Consider the following 12896-nt stretch of genomic DNA (forward strand, 5'->3'; position numbering starts at 1 on the left):
GGGTAATGATCAGGGAAATGTTCTACATTCGGCTCACATTAATCTCTTATTAACTGGACACCTGCCTTATCTTGGCTGAATTATGGTCTGAAGCCGACCACATCCACACATAAAATATACGGATACACATATACATGGTCAACAATGATCACATCAAGAAAAATAATAAGAATACGATAATGTCAACACGTACTGTACATAACCTTTTAAAGTAGTCAAAAAATGAACGGAGATTTATGTTGAGATCTATAAATGGAACATCCTTAATGAGGCTATACAATTACAGCCAGTCCAGGATAAATATAATCACGGATTCTAAGTTTCTGAAACAATGGAAAATATTTTATCAAACCTCAATGAAATTAGGTTCTCATAATTAAAAGGGAAAAATCAATCTGATCCAATGAGCAGAATTTCATAGGAAGTAAGTTGTATGGGAAGCCAAACTTAGCTGCATATGTGTCCTTGGAAGACTGATCCCGAGCCTCAGCAGACAATGCTGTATTACGATTATTTCTGCCTAATTGCTTGGGAAAACCGAACAGGGGAAAGAAACTGCTTTTAAGCTCTGTTCATATTAAATAAAATTACAGCCACGTTTCTTCTAGAGAAAGAAAAAAATATACTACATAATAATTCAAATTTCAGAAATATTGAAATAGTTCTCATCCAATACTAAAAGTTATTAGTATAGAAGAATTAACCCTAACAAGGAAAGCACACAATCTAGAGTATACATGTACACATGCACTTAGATGTACCCCAAAAAGTAACAATTATTCACACCTCATCAATGTTCACTAAAGACTCAATCTTCTGTTGGGCTAGGACTGTTATATGCGTACGGCAACACAGGCAGAGAAGAAATGTTCTAAGCCTGGGGTGTCCAAGTTTTTTCTGCAGTGGGTCACTTAATCAGAATTGTATACGTGCGAGGGCCGCACTCATTTTTTCAATGAGAAAAAATACGGCCTTTAATAAAATATGCAGATTAAAATAAAGTAAATGACACAAAACCTTTACTTTTCCTCTCACTGATTTCTGGGCCTAGAAAGTTTTGTGACTACAAATTCAGGATTCTGGATAAGTAAAAATAAAATAGTTCTATTTATTATAGCGTTGCACTAAAATGAAAATTCTGGACCAAAACCGAAAATTCAGGGTTCACTTAGCCGAAACTGAAAGTGACCCCCCACACACTTTTAATAAAAGTAAGTTACACACCAAAATTGTACAAAAAATTATATATTATGATTGTTAACAGCAATCTCAAGCAAACCCAGATTCCAGCATGTATTGGTTGGCTGGGCATTGTATTTTTTGTCCAATTTTAGTGTGTAACCACACTTTTAATAAAAGTAACACACCACAATTGGACAAAAAAATCAACAATATGACTTGGCATGATAGGAGTGTGATTGCTAACAGCAAACACACTCTTTTTATACCCAGGCAACCAGTAAATGCTGGAACCTAGGCATGATGGGACTGTGATTGCAGATTGCTGTTAGCTGTTAGCAATCACACTCCTATCATCCCAAGTCAGCCAATACGTGCTGGTTCAGGGTGGCTGTAAGTGCAGACCCCATACTGCTGGCAGCATCAATACACAAGGGGGGCAGCTAGCCAGGTTTCAGCATGTACTGGCTGACTTAGCAATCACACTCCTATCATGCCAACAGCAATCACAGTCCCATCATGCCTAGGTTCCAGCACTTACACATCCAAGCTATCACACACACTCATTCATTCATTCACAGATTCATTCCCTCAATCAGACATACTCATTCACACAACCTACCCCACCCCCTTATCTGCTTTACAGCTCTCGATGCCGCTCTCAGATTTCAGCAGGGGGCGCGGCCTACCTCGTTCTCCCCACAGAGGAGGCAGGACTGGAGCAGAGAATAGACCCTCCCACAAGTAAGCAGCAGGGCTCTTGTGATCCTGGCTGCCGATCTCACGCGGGCCGCACCTCGAGGTTCCGCGGACCGCATGTTGGACGCCCCTGTTCTAAGCGGTATATAGCGTCTTAGTTTTGTCCATCGTAAGTACATTTTTTTTTTTTACTTTAAAATGTGTGATTGTCTGTGACGAGCTTACAATTAAAAATACAAAATCGGTGGTCATTTTTGCTACAATAACATTGTGCTAAATGTCAACATTTTACCAAAAACGTAATAAAGACCACTGTGGTGTCGTTGGTTGCTGACTGTTGCAGTGTTAATGTACGGCAGATGAAGCCAACACTATAATACAAATAGTGAAAGATACGAAAACATAATAAATGTACTACGAGGATATCCCTGAGCACGACATGACTGTGCCAGGCTGAAATAAAGAGCACGTATATGCGTGTTCCAGCCACATCTGCGCAGTAGCCAGAGAAATAATAGGGCGGGAGGGCAGTCGTCTGTGTCTCTCGCACCCCATCAAGTCTCATCACATGCCGGCACTGGGTTTAATTTCTATCCGGCGAGGAATAGCTGCGGGAGGCCGCCGGCAGGAAGCCAAATCGTGTCAATGAGGTGAAGGGGAGGGGGAGGCGGGAAGGCAGATGGATAACGCGGACCCTTCAAGCATCTAACAAAAAATCAAAACCATCAGGGGATACTCCTAAAAAGCAGTACAGAAAACAACGGACAGATGGAGCCAACCGGAAGAACGGTGATGTTTATATAGAAAGGTCAGTTAATGAAGTGCTACACACAAAGGTAATAGACAGTCTAAAGCACCGAAGCAGCGTTGGCTTTCGAGGAGTTCCCAAAGCAGAGAATCTCTTACATTGGGACGCAGCAGATTAGATTTAGAAATAACAGAACCACAATCCAGGGGTTTTTCATCACAGAAACCACATTAAGACAAAACTATTAACGGGATGGCTACTGAACACGTAGTGAAGATAACATACTAATGCTACTCGGTCTGAGTTTCAGGCAGTCAGGGGCAGATGACACTAGGACAGGTTATTCATTTTCTAACTCCAATAACTAAAGCACGCACGTTCCAACTCGCATGCTGTGAAATGCATCGGAGTCCGTGCAAAATGTTTATATTACTTAAGTAAACAAGAATGAATAGAATAGTATGAATAATGTAAGAAATAGGATCAGAGAATCTCGAATGTGACAGATCCCCTTTTAACACGGGTATGTCTACATTATCTGATCACAATCTTATTATGTCACAATGCCACCCAGCTAAGAACAACCCTAGCCAACAATAAACAGATCAATGGCATTAGAACTGTTGATGATGTATTGTTGCTTTATAATACTGTTTCAGCAGACTGTTCTTCCAGACAGCCTTCTCTTATTAAACTAGCATTTCTAGTGATATATATATATATATATATATGGTATGCATTAAAAAAACATTGTTGAGTATTCTTGGACACTCTTGCATAATCCTACTGCATTTGATTTAACTGCAATGCGATGTTTAATGATTCCAACCACCTAGCAGGGTTCAAGACATTAAAAAAATCAATAAACTGCAGGCCCCTGCTGAGTGAAAAACTATTTAAGTCTCAAACTGTGGAGATCAGGTGCTGATAACAAGCAAAAATGTGGATTTCAGAGAAATAAATCAATCAAAATGACACGTTTTGTGTCTTTTGTGTGAAAGATCACCTTAAAGCTTAACCTCTAATTCGCCCTTAAGGATTCCTGGTTGAGACCCCAGACATAGGTCACACCTCAATGTTTCCATAAGAAGCCATTAGAATTCTGTGTCTTCTTTGTCTATCATTCTCATATGTGACACAATATTGAAAATCCCTCACAATAACCTTGTGTTTGTGTAAATTGATGAAGCTTCAAGACCTCCAACAATACATTGAAGTATCTTTACTGGGTATCGTGTGATAAAATCTGGGTTTCGGGGATAGTAGACTCTAAATCTCCTACTAGAAATTCAAATCCTGTGTACACATGCTTTGTAATGTGCGTTTGGTTAAGAATGAGGTTTCTAATGCAGGATATAGTTGGAAAAGTGTTTCACGGACTCTGTTGAACATAAAAAAAACAACTTTAAATCAAACACTGACTGTATAGCATTTGAAACATGTTTGATGTATTCACTAAAAGCTGTGTTTGTGGTTAGATGAAGATGTGAACCATACATTATGAAGAAGTAAACCTGGTACACGTCTGGGGTGGGATGGGCCGAACAGGCCTCGTGTAATAACGCAGTTATATTACACAGGGCTACTTTGGCAGTTCTGACACTCTCTTCACAATGAAGCCAGTGGGTAACAGACTTGGCTATCTTCGTATTCAGATCTCTACCTCGAACAGCAATAAAATCTAATGAGAGATCATCAGAGCTGCAGTTGTAAAGCAGTCAAACTACTAGTTATCCATCCCTACGTAAAAAATACCAGGCAACAGCAGCAGAACCCAATTTGATTACTAAATAGGTTGTTCATAGAAACCAAACTGCCTATCAGTGGCTCATATAAATTATTAAGATAGGTAAACTTTTACTTGGTTAAAGACTTCTCAGGTGGGTTTGGGCAGCCAGCAGAGTGGGTACAGTCTTGATATAGTCTTATTAAGCACAGAAAAAGAAGTTACCTATATCGATTCCTCGACGGAGAGCAGTTTTGTCAGAATCGTGGTAGTTGATCAAATCTTCCACCCAGTGGATATAGTTAAGTCTCAGAGGAACTGTTGGAATGAGCCGCTCCAGAGGAATATCAATACTCAGCCCAAAATCTTCCTTCAAGAGGGTACAAGTCAGGGCCCTCACCGCTTCTGGGTCCTTGAAGTTTAAACTAAAAAGTAATAAGTACCATTGTGAGGTAAAACAGGTAAAAGCATTTAAAACCATTCAAAAATGTAAGCCAAAATAGTCAAAAAAGGGAAAATTCTGTGACTCTAAATGACCTATACAGTATTCGCAGCCAGCCAAGCCAGAGTTAAAACAGAATGGTCCCTTCAGTGAATACACTCCAAAGAGTTTTTATTTAAACATCAGTAAAAAATGGTGGGTGTGTGTATATATTCTGTACTTGAATGAATGGTGGACAATGATGTATTCTCTGGCACTGGCTGGACTGTGTTATTGAATGAACACCAACATGCAAATGCAGATTCTTCTAGTTTTAGAACTACCCTTTAATAGTCCAAGGTGTTTTTCCTATAATTTTTTTTAAAACCATTTTTAGTGCTTAATACATCTCTGATCGAATGTGATTTCATGCTCACTCAACTAGAGTGTCATGCCATGGCATGAGTAACTGGGGCTTGGCACTGAATGGGTTAAGGGATTTGAGGCTAAGTCCAGTAACATTTGTTCACACCTTTCCTTTTGGAGCCAGAACCCAAAATAAAACTTGATTACCCCATGGTGGGTATTGTCACCTTGGACAGGAAGAGATTCCTGTGGAAGAGTGAAAGGCCAGACATCCTGGCAACATCTCCCTGGGGTGTGGAGACAGGGTATCAATAGACACAGGGTAAAATTATTAAATGTATAATGTCCAAAATATGATGGGTACATAACTTTTGGGCCCCATCGTACATTGCATCCTTATGCCTGCGACGTGCTGGTTTCAGGGAGACCAAACACGCCATGCAGGCATGACCATAACAAGTGTTATGCGAACGTGTCCTTGTGCCAACTGATACAGGTGTGGAGTTTGGTATGAAAATGATCACTAGGACCAGAGAATTATGATGATCCTGGTGTCATAATTATGCCAAGCTCAGCCAGCGTCATATTACATATTTTGTGATCCCAGACCCAAGATGAGAAGATATAACCCCGCCTTCAGAAAGTCATAGTTCTGAACCCCCTACTCCCATCCCCTTGCTCAGGTAACAGGAAAAGGGCGGTCTTGGGGGGGGGGGATAAAAAGGTGGGCAATTGGTAATGGGGGAGAGCCTGTTTTTACCAACACAGAGACAACATCAAGGCTCCAAGGAAGTATGGTATGATACTCTGTTTTATCCCTTTTATTTTACACTGTTTTGTACTATCTAAGTCTATGTCTCTTTTTATATGCATTTTTATGTAACAGCACTGTGACCCATTTTATACTCAGATTCAACATTTTTAATCAGTTCTGTCTTTGTTCTCTAATCGAATTCAGCCTGGAGATAGCCTTTTGTATACATATAAATACGTCACGTTACTAAGCGGTTAACTATATAGATATCAGTTTGGGGATTGTGTAGTTATCGCGGTCTGATTGTTTTTGGGTAACCTAAGACGCCCGGTTTTAAAGTTCTTGGTGGTGGCAGCGTGGTTTACACTGGGAGTTTTGGGGTGACTGGTTGGGGTTGGTGGTGGTTGCTTGGTGCCCTGCGGGGAAAGTGACCAAACGCGCCGGAAGTCTGGTTGGCGTTTAACCCTTGGTACACCCATACTCCCACGTTGCGGCTCGGCCAATAGCCCTGCCCGTGACATAGAGTACCCAAAATTTTTTTTTCATTTGAAACCGTATTGATACCCAAACATTATCTGATAATAGCATTTTGCCTAGGATTTCTTAATTTTGCCTAGGATATACAAACCTCCAATTAATTTCCAGTAACATCCTTCAAGTTCAGCAATGCATGATATGTTTTTGCTTTATTATTGTAAGATTTTAAGGGGTAACAGACTTGCTTTTCTGATCACATCTAGTATTAGTCTTAGTACTAGTCTTTGTCATACAGGCTGATGGCTCCCCAGGTGTGAGCCTCGTTCCGGCCATTTAAATGCTGCCAGTGGATCTAAGCATGCTTTTCAGAAACAGTTGGTCCTCTGTGGTCCAAGACCAGCTTCTGCCATGAAGACCAGGGACAAGATGGCATGTGGAAGGGAGCAGTGGCAGGCATGTTTAACACCACTTTCATTTCATCCAGATGGAGAGACCAAGAGTGAAGCAGGTGACGGTGCATGTATACCACGGAAAGTCATTTTCTTTACTGCCCCTATCCGAGTTGAAACTCTAGCAGCAATCCAATCGAGTTCCACAAAAATCAGTGTTTTCATCTTGCATTCACGATAGTTGATCATGAGCAAAGCAAAACAAACATGGCAAGTCTTGCATGCGATAGCACACATTAAGGTTAGACTCGAACATTGTTTTTTTGAAATGCACATCACATGGCTTCATATTTCCACACCACGGCAAAGAAAAACCCTAAGCCTCAAGCAAAACCGAATTAGAACTCATCTATGAAACAATTCTCTTTCTAAAGGAATCAATCTATTTTTACTCCTGGAATTCTGTGTGGACGAGGCCAGAAGCAAAACAATTTATTATATGAAAAAGAACCTTTATTTCATTGCGTGTATTGCGGGCAAGAGTGGATGCGATCCAAGTTTCAAAAAATAAAAATAAAAGGTCACGTCAAATTGATGCATTCAAGTTTAAATTCCGGGAAGCAATACAGATAATTTATACTTATTTCTATTCTTCATAGAAGTACAAAATTATTTTTACTGGGAGAATGATGCTATTTTCGAATTCACGCTGTTATTTTTATTATTTCTATTAGCTTTTCAGGTAATAACAGCATTATTAGAAAGACCGAGTTGCCACCATACTTATTTCTAACCTTATCACTAAGTGGAGCGGTGGCAGATCAGAGCTTTACCAAAAGTGACTTTGTTGCTTACCTGTAGTTTTTTGTGTAACTGAGGGCTTTAGAATATATTTTATTTAAATGTTTTGTTTATTAACATGAGTTGCTGTTTATTAACATTATTTGGACTTTTAGGGCTGTAGAACACTGTGATAACCAACAACCATCCTGAGCTGTTAGAAAAAAGGGACATCAGGGGAGGAAAGAAGGACAGGGGATGTCGCTCCTAAACTGGGAGTACCCCCCTTAAAAAGTGATGCACGGCATGTCCGTCACCTCAACTATGAACCATCCAATGAGAAGAAAACCTTCAGAAAGACAAAATTATGAATAAACACTTATATGGGTTAAGTTATGAAATGAGCAGAGATGTGATAATGCAATCCTGGCATTTTATTGGAGAGCCATTTGGGGTATTCACTAAAGCCATCTCAGACTTATCTTGGGGGTGTCACTTTGACCCTAACAGCTACAAGGTGAAATGGCTCAAACTCTCATTGTATTTCAAAGTTTTCTCGAAGTTCTCCTCCCAGGTCCTCATAAAGACTGTCATAGATCAAAATATGAGGTTTTAGAGCTACAGACCATCAAAACCAAGCAGCAAAAGATAAATTAACACAATTAGGTGCTCAGATCAGTGAGGTCTGCTACGCTACACTACCAAATTATATTTACTCAGTTCACTTAACACAAAAAGCCAGCGTTTCGGCCACATTATAGTGATTAAAAGACAAAGCCGCATATTAGGAATACATACCTTACTTTTCCAGCCAAGCTCAGAGTCACATGCTGCTGAAATTCTGGATACTTGGAAGCCAAGTAGGCGAAGTCTGGAGGTTTGTCTTTGTAGCGGTTTCTTGGGTGCATGGATTTATTAAGAGACATTCCTTCTCTGAAATGACAGAAACAGAAACGGATAGCCATAAATCCCAGGCGCGAGAAATTGATGGCTGCGCTGCAACCTCTGTATCCTAGCAATAAGCAGTAAATCCGCATCCCCTAAAGGTCTCTATACACGCGCACGCGCACACACACACACATGCACGGGAGAATAAAGGCTTTTAAGGGATATACTTCCATCATTGGGCAAAGCATTCAAATACAGCTATACCTATCAATCACATTACAGGAGAACGGAACTCAACTGAGGCTAGTTAACTCTGTGGATTCCAGAGCCTTATTCACACATATATTAGGGATAATAGTTTACGTTTGTATTGTTTTGTGGCTACTCTAGGCAATGTAAATGCATAACATAGTAAACAAATTTATCCGGCATTAACTTTCTGAGCACCTCGCCATTTTCTGCTACACTGAAAATCATTCATGGTAGGTAACATATTCCAGGACAAAGTATTGTAAAAACAAGCCGCCGACCAACTGGTAATAGAATAACAGCCCTTACAGACAGGGCAAAGTACCCCAAATCTTAACCGAACAATTATCATACTTTTGCTATGTCTTTCTTCAAACACAAGCACACAAATTGTATATTATATATATATATATATATATTTTTTTTTAATTATTATTATTTGTTTTTTCTTTTCGGGAGCAGTATTATTTTGTTTTTTTCACCATATTCATATATGCAAGCTATTTTTCTATGAAAATAAAAACAGGATAAAAAAATTATATGGAGCTAGTATAAAAGTGAAAAAAAACCACTAGAAATATATTTAACTTGCCCTGATTTGAAAAACTATAAATTTTCATTTTAGGTTTTCTAATTTTTTTTAAATGAAAAAATAACATAGAAAAGATAAGCCCCTTAACCCCTTCAATCCCCTATAGACGTACCTGGGCGTCCAAAAAACGCCCACTAAGAAACCCCTATGGACGTACCGGTGCGTCTAGCCCTTCGTGCAGCGTCAGGGACACATCCCTGCCGCTGCATGGGAGACCAGGCTGTCGTTTGAAAGCCTGGACTCCCCCCTGGCAGCAGAAGCCAGCGTCGCTGGCTTTCTGCTGCCTGATCTCCTATAAAATTAAAAATCAGTACGTAACCACACATAACTTACCATAAATTAACCCTTTACTCCCCACGATCTTCAAAAAAACAAACCTAAAAAAAAAACAAAAATAAAAAAATTTGGGTTTAGTTGGGTGCCCTGTAATGTCCAGAAAACCACAAAAAAACTAGGCATGTGGGGTATTTCAGGAGATGCGGCTGTACACTTTAGGCTGTATTCCTCTGCCGTAACACATACCCTGTGCCAAAAATCGATTTTAACGAAATTAGAGCAACGGCTGAATTTGGCAGTGATTAGCGGCCAAATGGTTGCATGAAAATTGTCCAAATGCTCTTGATGAGATACTCTGGGTTGTCTGCTTTACAGAAATATATACCTTTATGGGGGTATTTATAATTAGGGGGGTGCTAAGCAGCCCCAAATTAAACATAGGTCTACTAAAGCAAAATGTGAAAATTTCACGTTTGGAATCTATAACGCGCATGGTCCCGTTTGTGCCCTGTAAAGTCCAGAAAACCACAAAAAAACTAGGCATTTGGGGTATTTCCGTAATCAGGAGAGGCGGCTGAACAATTTAGGATAGATTTCTCTGCCGTAACACATATCCTGCACAAAAAATCCTAAGAATACTACAAAATACTAAGACGCGTTGGTGAAAAAAGTGCAGGAACTAATATCTGTGGCCACCTTTGACAGTGATTGGTGGCCAAATACCTGCATGTAGAATTCCCAAATACCCCTGATAGGATAGCCTGGATTGTCTGCTTTACAGAAATATATACCTTTGTGGGTGTTTTTGTTTTATTTGTTTAAAATTAGAGTTGCAGTCCCATCGTACCTAATGTAAAAATTTAACGGCTTTGTATAAAGTAATGTGCACCTTATAGTATGTTGCCTATATGTGCTGGGAAAATATGGAAAATCTATATAAATTAGGTATTTCTGAAATCAGGACACCTGAATTGATAAATCTGGATGGAATTTTCTGTCTCTTTACCTAATTTTGTGAGGATTCAGAGGGAAAATGTAAAAAAACAGGTTTTTTTCTAGTTTTTGCTAGTTTTTACTAAATTTCTAATTCTAAATTTTCAGCTAATCATCCAACTATGGTATCAAAAGAAAGCTCTATCTCTCCTTGAAAAAACAATATATAGTTTATATGGGTACACTATTCACAGGAAAGGAGAATCATCACTGAACCGACATACCCCAAAAATGGCAAAATTGCTCCGGGCTTTGAGATACCAAAAACCCCTGGGATTGAAGGGGTTAAGGTCAGCAGAGCCAATGTTTTCTCCCCATCTCATCTTTAGAAATATTGTAGCCAAATACCTTTAGACATAAAGAGCAGCGATGTTTATTTATAGAAATAAACATGCAGATCCTCAGAAAACGGTGTCAGGATAACTTTCCCCCACAGTAAACACATGCGGGGACGTGTCAATATGTATATATTGCTTAGTTTAAGATGACTGCATCATTAAAATAGGTTGATTTCATTTATTTGGATTACACCTGGGTCCCAAATCCAATTTATCACTTATGGAAATAAATACTGAATCAATCATTTGCACAAATTAATTAAAGGTCAATTAAATTTTTATATTTTCTCATTGTATATTCAACATTTTGACAAAAACATTTTTCTTCCAAATTGGATACATTAGTCTACTATTTCATGCACTATACAGTTCACCTTATTGACAAATATATATATATATATATATATATATATATATATATATATTACCGATATATGTATTGAAGTTGAATGAGAGTTGTTATAACCTATGGCTAGTGAAATGTTACAGCCATCTTTAATAGTATATCAGCTTTAACTGTATGGTTTTAGGACCAGGAGTATTATTATGTATGATAATTAGCATAACATGTATTATCATTGAGTGTATTGTCTAAATCATCACTTTCCATCTACTCTTCATAAAGAGTTTTTGGGGTTTTTTTTAAACCCCACAACTTTTAACGCGCGTGTATCTGGTGCCTCCAACTTGTCACTCGAGCTGCCAGGACATACAACTCCTAACGTGCTTATTCATAACATATCCTATTGATGGGGCTGGCTAAGGGTGGTTATGCTTAACATAAACTGAAATCACGGAATGTAACCGATGATGACCTGTAGTGGATTGGTAACGCTGCAGTCGCATTCGTTATATTACACATGGCAGCTCGCACGGATACCCCACGAGGGCAGTTTTCCATGACCCCAACCCAAAACTAAATGTTCTTAATTCCTCGTAAACAGCTTTTTTCCCCCCACGGCTACCGCGTCTCTCGCTTGCAAACACTCACGTGTAACGTGCTCTCACTTAGCGCTCCTGCGATACATCAGCGTTGATCCGAGTGCGCATGTGACACAGTGAGGTCACTCGGCTACAGGGCAGAGGTAGGGACAAAATGCGTCGAAAAGCGTTTCGCTGCTGTTGCATCAGACTATTGAAGCTGGAGCTGTGTGCGGGTTTCAATAAAAAAACATTCGATCGATTTTTTTTAGTATGTCATGTATGCAACCAGGCAATGATTGTGTTACTATAGCAATAGTGAACGATCCTAACCATAATTTAGATGTGAATGTAATGCAGCAATTGTTCTTGCTATAGATGCACTGGGTCTGCATAAAAGAAATTCTGATAATTGCACAGTTAGACTTTTATTTTAAAAATATCAAGGCTACAAAGAAAGAGGATTTTAGGGAGAATGTTAATGTTATCCTGTGACCAATCAGGTGTAAGCTGTGTTACTCCAGCTGGACTGGGGGTCCTGTATCAACCAATTGCCCCTGTGTAGAAGGATCTGCCCTCTTTCCACCCCTGATGCCTTGCTTTTCTAGGGGTTGAGGACATTTGAGTTATAAGAATGTATACTGGTGTTCTACAGTGTAACAATACCATGTATGTGGCAAAATCTATTCATAAATGAAATTGTGTAAATAAAATACATTATTCCCTGTGTGATATGTTGGGATGCTTCGCAAGACAGTTAAAGGGACTCTCCAGCCATCATATGCACTTTCATGGATATGGTAGCTGAGAGATCTCTTTAAAATTAATTTCAAATACATGGTGGGATTCTGCAGCTGTAAGAGTAACATGTAGCTGAGCGGACGTGTTTTTTTACTTAATAGCGCCACAAATTACCCACATTCATCATTTGTCTTTTCAATTGAAGTTTTTTATCAATATGATGGGTTTTATTGTGAGGCGAGAATAAGAGACAGTCTGTTGTTCCAAGCATTTGTTACCAAAGATGGGTATGTATTAAAGCACTCATCGAGTGCAGTAATTTGTGCCCGTTTTGGCAGCTATAAGTAGTTATTCACTAG

At 39.2% G+C, this 12896-nt stretch overlaps 1 protein-coding gene across 1 annotated transcript in view; it reads right to left on the minus strand.

The window, feature by feature from the left end:
• The window catches only part of LOC149289660 (RNA N(6)-adenosine-methyltransferase mettl16-like), a 36349-nt gene extending 27884 nt beyond the window's left edge, over nt 1-8465 (minus strand). The window contains exons 1-2 of the mRNA XM_089490334.1: nt 8338-8465; nt 4578-4777 (exon numbers count right to left, since the gene is read on the minus strand). Of these exons, the coding sequence (XP_089346460.1) occupies nt 4578-4777; nt 8338-8465 (328 nt within the window). The remainder of the gene's footprint in view (nt 1-4577; nt 4778-8337) is intronic.
• Between the last annotated feature and the right edge of the window lie 4431 nt (nt 8466-12896).

Source organism: Sceloporus occidentalis, unplaced genomic scaffold (assembly GCF_023333645.1).
Source record: "Sceloporus occidentalis isolate IW3139 unplaced genomic scaffold, rSceOcc1.0.p SCAF_43, whole genome shotgun sequence".
NCBI classification, from domain to species: Eukaryota; Metazoa; Chordata; class Lepidosauria; order Squamata; family Phrynosomatidae; genus Sceloporus; species Sceloporus occidentalis.